The sequence below is a fragment of the Triturus cristatus genome, chromosome 6 (assembly GCF_964204655.1).
Source record: "Triturus cristatus chromosome 6, aTriCri1.1, whole genome shotgun sequence".
In the NCBI taxonomy this organism is placed as follows: Eukaryota; Metazoa; Chordata; class Amphibia; order Caudata; family Salamandridae; genus Triturus; species Triturus cristatus.
The window spans coordinates 1,083,569,528-1,083,585,920 of record NC_140589.1 but is presented as its reverse complement, the minus strand read 5'-3'; the positions used below and the strand labels follow the sequence as shown (position 1 = coordinate 1,083,585,920).

General features: G+C 52.6%; 1 protein-coding gene across 5 annotated transcripts in view; it reads right to left on the bottom strand.

Annotated features, from left to right (window-relative positions):
- PHF10 (PHD finger protein 10) overlaps window positions 1-16,393 on the bottom strand; it is a 963,279-nt gene that overhangs the window by 113,629 nt on the left and 833,257 nt on the right. For all 5 annotated transcript variants that reach the window (XM_085611960.1, XM_085611958.1, XM_085611959.1 and 2 more), the window contains exon 10: window positions 10,450-10,558. In XM_085611960.1, the coding sequence (XP_085468086.1) occupies window positions 10,450-10,558 (109 nt within the window). The remainder of the gene's footprint in view (window positions 1-10,449; window positions 10,559-16,393) is intronic.

The window sequence follows — 16,393 nt, the reverse complement described above, 5'->3', positions numbered from 1 at the left end:
GACTCGGAAAGGAGGGGGCAGCTCTAAATTTCAGAAAATACAAACTATCGAAATTATATATAAGAATAAATTAAGTAAGATTGGTGAAATCTATGATAGTATGATCATTATACTTCCGGATGATATGAATACATTTTCATTAAAATGGCAAGATAAACTAGGGATAACGGAAGAATCTTGTTTCAGATCGTATGAATTATCACAGTCTATATTAATGTCTGCTAGGCTGCAAACCCAATATTACAAAACGTTTTTTCAATTGTTTTATACACCTAGTAAAATTGCCAAATGGGGTTCTGGTAAGGGAACCGAATGTCCGCGGTGTGCTTTATATGAAGCTGACTTAGTACATATATTTGCAGAATGCAATATGCTTTAAGAAATAATAAGAGATATATCTAACTTTCTATCTGAAATTTGTAATATAAGAATAGGAATCACCACTGGAGAAATTATGTTAGGTATAGATGGAGACATTCGACCAACCAATATACAAGGATTGATCTTTATATCAATGGCAATATTTAGGAAATGTATGGCCTCCGCTTGGCTAGATCCAAATCCACCAGTATTCCAAGAATGGCGAGCTAGACGGTTAGCCTCATGCAGCCTAGAGGTAGCAATATATAGAAGGAAGGGACAGAATAAGAGGGAAAAGGGGTTGGAAATGTGGGAGCCCCTGTGACAGTGGATGCAAAATTAAAAGAGGCCGTATTTGATGCGTTGCAGCCATAATTATGTAAATAAAATATACGGAGTAATGACTTGTATATATCAGATAGTCTATAGCTTCTATGAAACTAATTGCGCAAGATTAAGCAATTATTTTTCCTTTTGTCTAGACATTAGAACATATTTGACTTATGAAATATATGTGATATTTCAACTCCTGATTTATGTAAATATAATGAAATGTTATGTTATGCCTCAGTGGGGGGGAGGGAAGGGAGGGGTGGGAAGAAATGTTAAAAACAAAATGTGTAATAAAGATTATTTAAAAAAACAAAAACAAAGGAGTAATGGGCACCTAAGCCTTCATACCTGCTCTAAAGATCTCAAACCCAGAAGAAGACGACCTGCCTAATTACACAAATAAGGGACACCTGGGAGAACCGGAGAAGGGAATCAGAATCGAAATTTGCCTAGCAGGGTAACGGTAAGTTTCAATTCTATTAAGGACACGGAGGCGAAGATTATGCTTTTCCTTCCTTCGCTTTATTACTAAGCCAAACACACAGCAGCCAGAAAAGCAGTAAAGAGTGACTGTTACAACCAGAACTGGAACAAAAATTCCTCCGGTCACAAGATAAACAATCCAAAATGTTCTGTTCCATAAACATCAACTCCCATCAGTCCATGGGATAACACAGCGTCCAAGTCCTTCCACGCTGTCCATAACTCCTAGAAAGCTCCTCCATTCTGTGAAGCCCACCTCTTTCTTCGCGCAATTCACGCCTGAACAATACTGATCCTGCTTAGCTGCATCATTTCAGGCATGTAAACAAACACAAGAGTTTATTACCGGACACACCGCCTAGCCGGCAAACCAACATCTCATAACACAAGATCGCAATGCGGCAATCAAACAGCTGACAGAAAAAACTGGAACTGGATTACTTACGGAAGTACGGGCGGGTTCGCACCAACTGTGCAAAGGGAGGGATAATCCTCGCCTCCGTGTCCTTAATAGAATTGAAACTTACCGTTACCCTGCTAGGCAAATTTCGATTCTATGGCAGGACCGGAGGCTCCGATTATGCTAGTTCAAAGCTTACTTACCACCAACTGAGCCACATCCACCACCGGTTTAAAATAAAACCTTTTGAAGGTGGAATCGGAAGACCAATCTGCCGCTCGCATAAGATCCTCCAAGCGAGCTCCCAAAGAAAACGCCTTAGAAGCCATCGCGCCCCTGGCCGAATGCGCCCCAAACTGCTTTGTATCAATACCCGCTTCTTGCATGACCCACCCCACCCACCTGGCTATCGTGGGGGAGGAGACAGCTTTGTGCGGTTTTCTCAAGGCAATAAGAAGTTGTCGTTCACCCGGAGGGCGCAATTCAAGAGTCATGGTCCTCATACGTCTTTAGACAATTCACCACACACAGTTTGGGCACGTCCATAAAAGCTGGATATGAAATAGTCCTTGAATCTGATTTGGTACGTCGACCCAACGTAAACGTAACCCCTTCCGGGGAGAAGGCCCTTGCCGTAACGTCCAACGCTCGGACGTCAGAAACCCTGCGACAGGAAACTAGACATAACAGCATGGCCAGCTTAGCGGAGAGTTCCTTCAAAGAAAGATATTTATTCAGCTGCCAGGATAGGAAAAGATTCAAGACCAAATTGACATCCCAGAGGACCGAGTATCTGGGGGAAGTGACAGACAGATACCCCGCAAGAGTCGACAGACGAACGGGTGCTCCCCAATCGGGGCTCCGTCTACCGGATAATGAGCTGCAGAAATCGCCGAACGAACCGCGTTAATAGAGCGGTAAGCCAGACCTTCCGTGGCCAAATCAGCCAGAAAGTTCAACATGGGAACGACGCCTGCGACCATGGGATCAAGACCCCGTCGAAGACACCAACGCATCCACTTAGTCCACGCGGACCGATAGCGTTTAGATGTACTGTCTGCCCATGCCCTTGATAAGAGACCTTGAGCCGATCCCGAAAGGCCTGGGAGGGACCAGCGTCTCCTGAAAGCCTCCATGCCATGAGGCGGAGAGATCCTTGGTGAATGAGGTGGTGCTGATCCCCGTTCGGGTTCAGAAGAAGATGAGGAAGCGGGGGGAGTAGGATTGGAAAATCTCAAGAAAGTTCCAGAAGAACTGGAAACCAAACTTGAGACCTCCAACAAGGCGTCACCATACCTAAATCTGCTTCCAAGAGCCGGACCCGGGTTGCCGTTCTTATCACCATCGAGAACGGTGGGAAGGCATAACCCTTCTCGTGACTCCAGTCCTGGAGAAACGTGTCCGTGGCCTCCGCCAGCGGATCGGGCCTCCAACTGAAGAAGCGCAGGAGCTGATGGTCGAGACGAGACGCAAAAAGATCCACCGAGAACGGGCCCCAGAGATCGTTCAACCATTGAAAGACCAGAACATCCAGCTTCCATAGGCTGGAGTCTCTCTCAGATGTCTGGAATGCCAATCCGCTACCTGGTTGGCTTGTCCCAGCAGGTACTCCGACGTCACCGAAATTTGGTGTGCCAAACAATACTCCCAAAATTCCTTTGCGAGATTCGCCAAGGCCCGGGACCGGGGACCTCCCAGTCGATTGACATAACGGATCGCTGAAACGTTGTCCATCTTCAAAAGCACACACGCGCTCGCTTGACGCTTGGTCCAACAACGAACAGCGAACGAACCAGCCAGAAGTTCCAAGGCGTTGATATGCAAATTCTGCTCCTCTGATGACCAAACGCCGCCTGTGGAGAGTTCTCCGCACCGGGCCCCCTATCCGGACCTGCTTGCGTCCGATTCTATGACTATATCCGGTGCTGAGCCGAAGATTGCACGACCGTTCCAGGCCTCCATGTGTGTCAACCACCATGACATCTCCTCTTTGGCCTCTTCCGACAGGGGTACTGCCTGGTCGTACGAAAGACCCTCCTGAGGTGATGTGCTTTTAGGCGCTGCAAGGCCCGATAATGAAGGGGTCCCGGGAAGATTGCCTGGATGGAGGAGGAAAGAAGTCCTACCACCCGGGCAATCTGACGGAGGGAGGTTTGGGGTCTGGAGATGGTCTGCCGTAAAGTATGTCGGATCTTGGCCATCTTGCGAGATAGGAGGCTCAAGGAGGACTGAACGGAATCCACGACGAAACCGAGAAAGACCAGATTGCGCGTTGGTGCTAGGACCAACTTCGTCCTGTTGATGACAAACCCCAGGCTCTCTAAGAGGGATACTGTCTGCTGCAACTGAGCTGTCAGCTTCAAGGGGCACTGAGCCATGAGAAGGATGTCGTCTAAGTACACAATCATCCTGACTCCTTGACCCCTTAAAAACTCGATCACCGGATGAAGCACCTTTGTGAAGCACCAAGGTGTGGAAGAAAGCCCGAACGGAAGGGCGGTGAACTCGTACACCTGGCCCAGCCAGAGAAACTGGAGAAATCTGCGATGGGGAGGATGGACTGGAACCACCAGATACGCATCCTTGAGGTCCAGCCTCACCATCCAATCGTGCGGCAGGAGTACATCCCGAAGAAGATGGATCTCCTCCATCTTGAAATGCCGGTAGACCAACCACCCCCGTTGAACTCTTTGAGGTTGATCACCGGACGTCGTCCCCCATCGGTCTTTTCTACCAAAAAGATATTGCTGAGGAAACCGTTTGGGTGCAGAGCTGATCGACAGATGGCTCCTTTCCTGAGCAGGGCGGACACCTCCTCTTCGATTAGCTGTGCATCGGGAACGGAAAAGGAAATGGGCCGTGGGAGCTCTGCCTGAACAGGCTGATCGTAAAATTCCACGTGAAATTCCTTTACAGTCTGCAAGACCCAAGCATCTGCCGTAAGCTGTGCCCAAGCGTCCTGAAAGGCCGCCAAACGACCCCCTATACACACTTGCTCCGCTTGCATGACACTCACAGCTTGATTGGCCTCCGCCGGAGTTGTTCTTAAAGCCACCACGGCCCCGGAAACGTTGACCTCTGGTAGGGTAGAAGTTGTTGTAATTGGCCGAGGAGTTGTACTGCCCTCGCCCGGAGCCTTGTCCCCTGTTATTAGTCTGCTGACCGCCACGGCCGGTCGCGCGGCCCCTACCGCGACCGGCCCCTTGGGAAAAACGAGTTTGGAAAACTCTTTTAATGCTGGATTGGGCCTTGTCTAAGGAGGTGAAAGTGGCTACGAATTTTCCCAATTCTTTTACAAAGGGGTCCCCAAAGAGGCCCCCTTGAGCCACAGCGCCTGCCTCGGAAGATGCTAAGTCGCCCAGTTTTGGGTCGAGTTTGATCAGCAATGAATATCGCCGTTCAGTTGATAGGGCGCAGTTTGCATTCCCCATGAAGATTATTGCCCTTTGCACCCAGTTAGATAGCATCTCGGGGGAAATGGTAGAACCCGTGACTTTTGCTTCCTCCGCCATAGCTAGGATCTTGGTCATAGGACCTATGGCATCCAAAAGCTTATCCTGGCAGGATTGCCAGGATCGGTCTATACCTTTGCGGCGGTCTTTCACATATTTAGCCAGAAAGGTAGCCATCTTTGAATCTAACTCGAGCGTAAGGGCTACCTTTCCCTCCAAAGTGGGGCGTGGACATTCCGCTCTGAGACATCCCCGTGCTTCCTTCTCTAGAGGCTTGCGGAGGCGTCCCGCCACAAACTTGGCCACCTTGTCCCCCAGAGCCCAGGCTGCGGAGCGCGGATGCATAATCTCATCCGGGTCCAGCATACCTGTGTCATCCTGGGGCAATGAGCCCGCGGAACCGGCCGGACGCCAAGAACGCGAAGACACCTCCTCATCATCGGTATCTGCCGGGGAACCTCCAGCTTGGGACGACGAGGGAGGGGCGGTGGAAACTGCAGGCTCCGGCGGTGGGGGAGGCGCAGAAGGAGGTGGACCAGACTTAGCCAAGAAAGCCTGCCTCAAGCGTTCAAAGGCGTCCTTGTCCACCCCCTGCGACTCCTCGGCGCCGCCCTCCCTACGTACTTTCTTGGGGGACTGGCCACCCTCCTCAGGTAAAGGACCTGGTGCAGGAGAAGCAGCCCCCCGATGGGCCTGTGCTAATCAAGCGCATTCCGCCACAATACGGTTAGACAGGTGCTCCTCCATAGGGGCTACCACTTCATTAACACACCTAAAGATAGAACTATCTACCGCTTCAAAGAAGTCATCATCCAGAGGTAAGTACTGTGTCGCTTTTTCTTCCTCATAATAGCTCCACTGCTCCATATTGCCCCCGGATAACCTCAAGGCAATGCCGCAACACCGCAGAAGTGGAGAACTTCGTAACAGGTAGGCAAACAGTGCAGGCTAAGGCCAACAGGGGAAGCAGCCACAACAGACCAAGTCTTTACTAGGGCAAAACGTGGACCGGCAGCGCCAGGACAATTTTGGGCAGATCCAAGAACTGCAAGGCTCTAAATGCGGCCCAACCGCTGTGGGTGGCACACACACCCCAAGCGCGCAGGCCCTCAGTTACTGACTAGGCCACACCGCCACCCAGCGCGCTATCAACTAACAGTGCTCAACCTGCCCTCAGGCGATTACGGAGTTCCGAGACCTCCGCTGGAATACAGACCCCTGCGGGCGTCATACAATGTAAATGCGGGACAAATACAGACCCCGAAGGGCGTTCTGGTGAGGCGGCAGGGGGACAGGCTCCGGCGGACTCTACTCTCCCAGCACGGCTCCCTTTGAAAAGAAAGCCGCGCCGCGAGAGCAACGAGATGCACGGGCTCCCCCTAGCGGCCAACAAAGGCCGCCGCAGGTGGACCGGCTGTGAAAGGAGCGAATTAAACGCTCCCGCGGCCTTAAGGGACTCTGTGGAGATAAAATCAACACCATATACTGAAAAGAACAGTCGCGTCCCTTAACTCCTGACCCACAAAAGCGCTATTAAGCCCCAAGTACTGAACACATAAATACCAGAAAAAGAAAGGGACTTAACTGGCTGCCCAGCAGCGAAGAAAGAGGAGGGCTTCACGGAATGGAGGAGCTTTCTAGGAGTTATGGACAGCGTGGAAGGACTTGGACGCTGTTTTATCCCATGGACTGATCGGAGTTGATGTTTATGGAACAGAAATTTTTGGATGCTTTATCTTGTGACCGGAGGATGTTTTTTCCAGTTCTGGTTGTAAAAGTCACTCTTTACTGCTTTTCTGGCTGCTGTGTGTTTGGCATAGTAATAAAGCGAAGGAAGGAAAAGCATAATCGGAGCCTCCGGTCCTGCCATAGAATCTAAGGCGCAGTAGCCCAACCTCCAGTAAAGGAACTGTATCTGTAACCTGTTCTGTGAAGTATTAGTTTTAAATGTGTATTAGAGGGCTTTTATGTACCAAGATAAAGCATGGAGTTGAACCGTCAGTTATTGCACTGTTGGATGACTATTGAGTTCTGAGCTTACCCACCTCCAAAACCACTTATCTGAGAATATGGTGACTGCTCGCCATCACTACCACTGAGAGGCAAGTGCTGAAGGGCTTGTACTTGCTCCAGTTTTGCCGAGTAACAGTAGAATGGACCCTGCAACATCAGAGAAAAAACAACCTCAGCTCTGATGGCCAGGGCCCAAAAGCTCTTGTTTGCCCAGCATGTCCTTGCTTGCCTTGTGCCCCCACAATGACAGCTGTTTTGCAATTGTCAAAATTATAAATTCCCTATTCTCAGATATATGACCCATGTCCACACAGCCATTCTTCGCCCATCTGGTACCGTCATGACTTAATGTAATATACATACATAAGGGAGTCCCGAAGTGGTGCCCCTGGGCAGAATGCTTAGATATCAATGCATCGCCATGCACAGCAGTTCTATAAGCTGGACATAACCTGAATCAAGTGTGGGGATTTGCACCTTCTCCTTTCCAGCAAAGAAAAAATAAATTAGATGTAATGTACCTCCTTGCCCCATCAGAAGTGATGTCTCAACACAAGGGCCACCATTTGTCCAACATCTTAGTCCATACCAAAGCAGACATCCTGCTGTCTAACTCTTCAAAGGATCCAAATACTCGATACCCTTTAGTCCATATAAAAATGTGGGTAATATCACCATTTGGCCAATGCCAACTAGCCAATTATGGACAATGGGAGAGTGTTCCAAAACGTAATGGGTGCCCACAGGCCATTTACCAAATGACCTACATTAAAATCAAATATATTCTTTGAGTATGTGCCACATAGTTACACAAATACTTTTGTACCATAGCTTGCAGTGGAAACGTGTGGGTTCTGCCACTCGCAAACCAAACTGCTCTCCATAACCTGAAATACAGTCTAGAAGATGAGGGCTCACCCCTAAAAGAGTCACTCAAATAGACCAATGCATTGTCTTTGTAGAGGGACGCCATATGCAAGACAACCCCCATTTGTAATGTCCCAAGTCCTCACTTACCATTTCAGCATTACTGCCATTGATTCCTCCATCAGGACAAAGAGTAATAGGGAGAAAGGACAGCCTTGACAAGTGCCCTTGCCCAAAGTGCATATGTTAGTCATTACCGTAACCAGTTTTAATCTTGACATTGGTTAGGAATAGAGCAATTTAACCCAAACAGGCAGAGTTGGATCAAAACTATAACACTTTAGGGCTCAAAACAGCATACTCCCACTTACTATCCCACTACCTTGCTTCCTAGGCATGAGCAGGTCACCTAAGGTTAAACATTGTATAAGGTCATGAGTAACTTAGAGCACACTGGAGGACAAAACTGCAAAAAATCTTTGCCTCAACGTTAACTAGAGAAAAGGGCATGCAAGATCTATAATCTTTATGATCCTGACCCAGTGTGGGCATCACTACAAACATGGTTTCTCTCACCTACTGGAACAGGACACCAGCCTCCTTCACTTCCATATACATTTGTAATAATCTATCAGCTAACATCTCTAGTATACATTTAAACACTGTATAGACAATCCACCAACACCCTGGGTTTTCCCAGATTTAGTCTCCTTAACAGCTAACAATAACTCTTCATGGGTGATTGCCTCTTCCAGTAGTTCATATTGTGCCTCAGTTAGACGAGGAATGTCAGACTCCACCAGGAGTCTGTTAATAGCACTCGTGCCCACCATTTCCTCTTGTACATACAGTTTTTCATATAATCCCTAAACACATTGATGCAATTTTGGGTACCAATATGATTACCCAAGTCCTCCACACACATACTGTACTAGATTACTTACCTTCACGGTGTGATCTCTGGCGGTATGAAGTATAAGTGAATTTGTAAACGTATTTTATGTGCGTCTGAACTCATACTTTTTTTTACATAGGACAATCACACACTGCAGGGCAGATGTCTGTCTTGAACCATACATCTTGAAATGGCGCCAGTCTGATCCTACAGGTAGGGATGTATGCCCTACATCTATTCCTTTTATAAACTGAAGTCAAAGGAAAAAGATCAGACAGTAACTTAGCTGCATATTTGCTATACAAGCACTGACCTCTTAAAATCCCACTCACATAGAAGTAGTTTAAGCTACTAAACATAATTGTGAGGACTGAGTAAAATAAGACCAGATCAGGTTGTTTCTCCTTGATTTTCCCTTAAAGGCTTCAAGCTTGTTCTCCACAATACGAGTGGTGCCCTGTCATTTTTCTACTGCCTTCTTTTGCCTTCATACGCTTTGCATCTTTTCTGAGGTCTGCTCATGTAAGATTTATCTTGAAGGAGACCGAGTATTTTATGCTCGAGGGCAGAGCACAAATTATCAAACCCTTAAACTGCAGCTGGTTCTATCATGTTGTGTCTGCTCTCTGACTTCTTGGAGGCTTTGAAGTAACAACCTTCTGGATGGAAGTTGTGGTGCACTGTAGGATCGTATTTGTCTTGAGCTGGTATATTTGATTTATCTTTAACTATGCTGTGGCAGTAAGTGTGGGACTACTAGCCTTATCAACCAGTTAATACTAGCAACCATTGACTCACTCTAGAAGGAGAATAATGTGGTTCTTAGGGAGGGAGGGGGACTCCAGAATGTGCTGCAAAACAGAATAATCCCCCAATGAAGGGGCGGTCCTTAGAAGTCTAAATGTTAAGAACCACTGCCCTAGCAGATGGTAACACCAAATGGAAATCAGTCTTGGCACCAACCTAGAAATACAAGTCCAGCTCGAATGGAGTGGCAATCTGGAACAGTGTCACAAACTTGATACTGTCTTTTAGTAAGGGTTTCAATTCGAAGGGAACTCATTGCAAAGGCAAACTGGATCCCTTGTGAGATCATGCAGTAGTACACTAATAATAATTGAATATGGCCATCTGTAACCTCTGAAGAATTATGTTTTCTTTGTCATTGTAAACGTAGAAAAATGATGAAATATGTAAACATTCACACTTGGAAATGTGTCCATGAGTTTCTGGAATTGATCTCTGCTTCCTTATTCACATTCTGAACTACTGTTGCATTGTAAGACAAAATTTGCACGTGGCAACCATGAAGGTATTTATAAAAGTGATTTTAAATAGCCCAAACTTAGCTATAGAGCTATGAAAAATGGACTGGGAGAAGAGATCCAAACGTGAAAGGTGGTTTGGAGGGGGGTTGGTTGGTGAGTTAACCGGTTGACAGGTGTACTTGCCCACGCCACCTCTCTTCTGAACACTGAAAAATAACTATATTTTAGAACAGCCTCTGATTTATGTATCAGATAGAGCATTATTTATACATAATTTAATATCGTTCGAAGATTGTTTTCCAAACAAAAGAGTTCAACCAATATTCCTTTCAAACAAATGTAAGAATGCCTTCCTAAACATGTAAACCTTCCACTTACCACTGTTTTCGCACTGAGAACATTGTATTAGTGCTTCAGACTTTCCTTTCTTGTTGCACTCTTTGCCCTTCAGACAAATTCCACACAGGGCATTTGGGCTAACTTTCAGCTGAAAGAGTAGAAAAGGCAATAGCATTATGACTCTTTAGAGATATGTCCTGCGTTCAAAACCTTGCAAGAACTTATGGAAAAACTTTCAAAATGTCACAAAGTACTACTGAAATCTTTATACTAGACCTCAATCAAATTTTAATGCATGACAGTAGATTGCTGCTGCTGAACTTCTAGGATTTTTATGAGCAATTTGAGATATGTGCGTATAAAAGAGAGCAACATTTTAGAAAATGCCAAAACGCTTCTTGTCCAAAAACTTAACATATGGCTTTTCACACTACAAGTAGTACAGAGATCAAACATTTCTGTTAATAATTTACTCGACAAAAAGTAATCGCATTTTGTAATCATTGTTATTTTCCCAATCATAATCAGGGAATTTAGCAATTCGACAAATGTCTATGGCCTACATACTTGTCCCTCATACGATAAACCAAAATAAAAAAAAATTGCTCTCGGTTTCCCAAGTAACAGCATTTTCTAGTCCAAGCTAAAAAAAAAACATGAAAAAGAACAGATTGCTGAGAAAGCAGCAATGAAAATGGATCTACAAAGACAACAGTCCTAATGGGAGGGAAAGTAGGTCTCACCGTGACAAGATGGTGCAATGGTTACATTTAAAAAAATATTTTTATCGCAAGCATAAGACACTAAAATAAATAGAAGGAAAAAACATGCCACTGCCTAGATGTGAAAGCCATATGCTTGAACTACAAGTTTGAATACAAAATAAATAACCATTGCATATAATTCCAATTGCTTTCTAACAGTCAGATGTCAATATCATTCTTACTGACGTAAAGAAAAAAGACTACTAGCTTTTAATTACCGTAACCTAATGACAAACTTACAACATACAAGTGTAACTACAAACAAGCATTGGCATAGCCAATAGGTCTCGCCTTTGGGACCTTATAAGTGTTTAGCCATGCAACAGTTGCATAACTAAATACTTCTAAGGTCCCAAAAGCGAGAACTGTTGGCTATGCAAAGCAGCCGTGCGGCCGCGAAAGTGAAAGTGATAGCGATCAAACATCAAAGCGGCCGTGCGGCCGCAAAAGTAATCGCGGTAAAGCGCGGCGCGCGCACCCGCACACATGCACTGTAGCTCTAGGCTGGCCTGGTAGCACTTTTTGGCGCCCTCTCAATAAATCTCGCCAGACCAGCGCATGCGCTGGGTCAGGCGAGACCTAAAAACAAGCATTGAAAAAAAACAATAGGTAGCGCCTTGTGGACCTATTTGCTTTGCAAATGCCGTAGAACTAGGTTGTAAATCATCGGCAGGATGCTGTGCACCTTAGTGAAAAGTTAAAACATACAAAAATAAAAATACAAAAAAAGTAGGACAACACATCCTTAGCGTAATTTTGTAGGCGTGCATAATCTGTGAGGCACGGAGAGCGCAAGGGGGGGAGGTCAGCAACTGAGAGCAGGCGGGAGGGGGGTCAGCAACGTGGAGTAGGCGGGAGGGGGGTCAGCAACGTGGAGCAGGCGGGAGGGGGGTCAGCAACGTGGAGCAGGCGGGAGGGGGGTCAGCAACGTGGAGCAGGCAGGAGGGGGGTCAGCAACGTGGAGCAGGCGGGAGGGGGGTCAGCAACGGGGAGCGGGCGGGAGGGGGGTCAGCAACGGGGAGCGGGCGGGAGGGGGGTCAGCAACGGGGAGCGGGCGGGAGGGGGGTCAGCAACGGGGAGCGGGCGGGAGGGGGGTCAACAATGGGGAGCGGGCGGGAGGGGGGTCAACAACAGGGAGCTTCAGCAAAGGGAGCCGGCGTGAGGGGGTCAGCAACGGGGAGCATGCAGAGGGGGTCAGCGACGGGGAGCAGGCAGGAGATGGGGTCAGCAACAGGGAGCTTCAGCAAAGGGGAGAGTGCGGGAGGGGGCTCAGCAACGGGGAGCGTGCGGGAGGGGGCTCAGCAACGGGGAGCGTGCGGGAGGGGAGTCAGCGACAGGAAGAGGGGGGAAGTCAGCGACAGGGAGAGGGCGGGGGGGAGTCAGCGACAGGGAGAGGGCGGGGGGAGTCAGCGACAGGGAGAGGGCGGGGGGTTTGTCAGCGACAGGGAGAGGGCGGGGGGTTTGTCAGCGACAGGGAGAGGGCGGGGGGAGTCAGCGACAGGGAGAGGGCGGGGGAGTCAGCGACAGGGAGAGGGCGGGGGAGTCAGCGACAGGGAGAGGGCGGGGGAGTCAGCGACAGGGAGAGGGCGGGGGAGTCAGCGACAGGGAGAGGGCGGGGGAGTCAGCGACAGGGAGAGGGCGGGGGAGTCAGCGACAGGGAGAGGGCGGGGGAGTCAGCGACAGGGAGAGGGCGGGGGAGTCAGCGACAGGGAGAGGGCGGGGGAGTCAGCGACAGGGAGAGGGCGGGGGGGAGTCAGCGACAGGGAGAGGGCGGGGGGGAGTCAGCGACAGGGAGAGGGCGGGGGGGTAGTCAGCGACAGGGAGAGGGCGGGAGGGGTGGTCAGCAGCAGGGGCAGGGCGGGGTCAGCAACAGGGAAAGGGCGGGAGGGAGGGTCAGCAACAGGGAAAGGGTGGGCGGGGGGGGTCAGCAACAGGGAAAGGGTGGGCGGGGGGGGTCAGCAACAGGGAAAGGGTGGGCGGGGGGGGTCAGCAACAGGGAAAGGGTGGGCGGGGGGGGTCAGCAACAGGGAAAGGGTGGGCGGGGGGGGTCAGCAACAGGGAAAGGGTGGGTGGGGGGGGTCAGCAACAGGGAAAGGGTGGGTGGGGGGGGTCAGCAACAGGGAAAGGGTGGGTGGGGGGGGTCAGCAACAGGGAAAGGGTGGGTGGGGGGGGGTCAGCAACAGGGAAAGGGTGGGTGGGGGGGTCAGCAACAGGGAAAGGGTGGGTGGGGGGGGTCAGCAACAGGGAAAGGGTGGGTGGGGGGGGTCAGCAACAGGGAAAGGGTGGGTGGGGGGGGTCAGCAACAGGGAAAGGGTGGGTGGGGGGGGTCAGCAACAGGGAAAGGGTGGGTGGGGGGGGTCAGCAACAGGGAAAGGGTGGGTGGGGGGGGTCAGCAACAGGGAAAGGGTGGGTGGGGGGGGGTCAGCAACAGGGAAAGGGTGGGTGGGGGGGGTCAGCAACAGGGAGGGGGGGTCAGCAACAGGGAAAGGGTGGGTGGGGGGGGGTCAGCAACAGGGAAAGGGTGGGTGGGGGGGGGTCAGCAACAGGGAAAGGGTGGGTGGGGGGGGGTCAGCAACAGGGAAAGGGTGGGTGGGGGGGGGGTCAGCAACAGGGAAAGGGTGGGTGGGGGGGGGGGGTCAGCAACAGGGAAAGGGTGGGTGGGGGGGGGTCAGCAACAGGGACAGGGTGGGTGGGGGGGTCAGCAACAGGGAAAGGGTGGGTGGGGGGGGTCAGCAACAGGGAAAGGGTGGGTGGGGGGGGTCAGCAACAGGGAAAGGGTGGGTGGGGGGGTCAGCAACAGGGAAAGGGTGGGTGGGGGGGTCAGCAACAGGGAAAGGGTGGGTGGGGGGGGGTCAGCAACAGGGAAAGGGTGGGTGGGGGGGGGTCAGCAACAGGGAAAGGGTGGGTGGGGGGGGTCAGCAACAGGGAAAGGGTGGGTGGGGGGGGTCAGCAACAGGGAAAGGGTGGGTGGGGGGGGGTCAGCAACAGGGAAAGGGTGGGTGGGGGGGGGTCAGCAACAGGGAAAGGGTGGGTGGGGGGGGGTCAGCAACAGGGAAAGGGTGGGTGGGGGGGGGTCAGCAACAGGGAAAGGGTGGGTGGGGGGGGGTCAGCAACAGGGAAAGGGTGGGTGGGGGGGGTCAGCAACAGGGAAAGGGTGGGCGGGGGGGGTCAGCAACAGGGAAAGGGTGGGCGGGGGGTCAGCAACAGGGAAAGGGTGGGCGGGGGGGGTCAGCAACAGGGAAAGGGTGGGCGGGGGGGGTCAGCAACAGGGAAAGGGTGGGCGGGGGGGGGTCAGCAACAGGGAAAGGGTGGGCGGGGGGGGGGTCAGCAACAGGGAAAGGGTGGGCGGGGGGGGTCAGCAACAGGGAAAGGGTGGGCGGGGGGGGTCAGCAACAGGGAAAGGGTGGGCGGGGGGGTCAGCAACAGGGAAAGGGAAAGGGTGGGCGGGGGGGGGTCAGCAACAGGGAAAGGGTGGGCGGGGGGGGGTCAGCAACAGGGAAAGGGTGGGCGGGGGGGGGTCAGCAACAGGGAAAGGGTGGGCGGGGGGGGGTCAGCAACAGGGAAAGGGTGGGCGGGGGGGGGTCAGCAACAGGGAAAGGGTGGGCGGGGGGGGGGTCAGCAACAGGGAAAGGGTGGGCGGGGGGGGGGTCAGCAACAGGGAAAGGGTGGGCGGGGGGGGGGTCAGCAACAGGGAAAGGGTGGGCGGGGGGGGGTCAGCAACAGGGAAAGGGTGGGTGGGGGGGGGTCAGCAACAGGGAAAGGGTGGGTGGGGGGGGTCAGCAACAGGGAAAGGGTGGGTGGGGGGGGGTCAGCAACAGGGAAAGGGTGGGAGGGGGGGGTCAGCAACAGGGAAAGGGTGGGTGGGGGGGGGGGTCAGCAACAGGGAAAGGGTGGGTGGGGGGGGGGGGTCAGCAACAGGGAAAGGGTGGGTGGGGGGGGGGGTCAGCAACAGGGAAAGGGTGGGTGGGGGGGGGGGGGTCAGCAACAGGGAAAGGGTGGGTGGGGGGGGGGGTCAGCAACAGGGAAAGGGTGGGTGGGGGGGGGGTCAGCAACAGGGAAAGGGTGGGTGGGGGGGGGTCAGCAACAGGGAAAGGGTGGGTGGGGGGGGGTCAGCAACAGGGAAAGGGTGGGTGGGGGGGGGTCAGCAACAGGGAAAGGGTGGGTGGGGGGGGGTCAGCAACAGGGAAAGGGTGGGTGGGGGGGGGTCAGCAACAGGGAAAGGGTGGGTGGGGGGGGGTCAGCAACAGGGAAAGGGTGGGTGGGGGGGGGTCAGCAACAGGGAAAGGGTGGGTGGGGGGGGTCAGCAACAGGGAAAGGGTGGGTGGGGGGGGGGTCAGCAACAGGGAAAGGGTGGGTGGGGGGGGGTCAGCAACAGGGAAAGGGTGGGTGGGGGGGGGTCAGCAACAGGGAAAGGGTGGGTGGGGGGGGGTCAGCAACAGGGAAAGGGTGGGTGGGGGGGGGTCAGCAACAGGGAAAGGGTGGGTGGGGGGGGGTCAGCAACAGGGAAAGGGTGGGTGGGGGGGGGTCAGCAACAGGGAAAGGGTGGGTGGGGGGGGGTCAGCAACAGGGAAAGGGTGGGTGGGGGGGGGTCAGCAACAGGGAAAGGGTGGGTGGGGGGGGGTCAGCAACAGGGAAAGGGTGGGTGGGGGGGGGTCAGCAACAGGGAAAGGGTGGGTGGGGGGGGGTCAGCAACAGGGAAAGGGTGGGTGGGGGGGGGTCAGCAACAGGGAAAGGGTGGGTGGGGGGGGTCAGCAACAGGGAAAGGGTGGGGGGGGGGGGGGGGGTCAGCAACAGGGAAAGGGTGGGTGGGGGGGGGTCAGCAACAGGGACAGGGTGGGTGGGGGGGGTCAGCAACAGGGAAAGGGTGGGTGGGGGGGGGTCAGCAACAGGGAAAGGGTGGGTGGGGGGGGTCAGCAACAGGGAAAGGGTGGGTGGGGGGGGTCAGCAACAGGGAAAGGGTGGGTGGGGGGGGTCAGCAACAGGGAAAGGGTGGGTGGGGGGGGGTCAGCAACAGGGAAAGGGTGGGTGGGGGGGGGTCAGCAACAGGGAAAGGGTGGGTGGGGGGGGGTCAGCAACAGGGAAAGGGTGGGCGGGGGGGGGTCAGCAACAGGGAAAGGGTGGGCGGGGGGGGGTCAGCAACAGGGAAAGGGTGGGGGGGGGGGGTCAGCAACAGGGAAAGGGTGGGGGGGGGGGGTCAGCAACAGGGAAAGGGTGGGCGG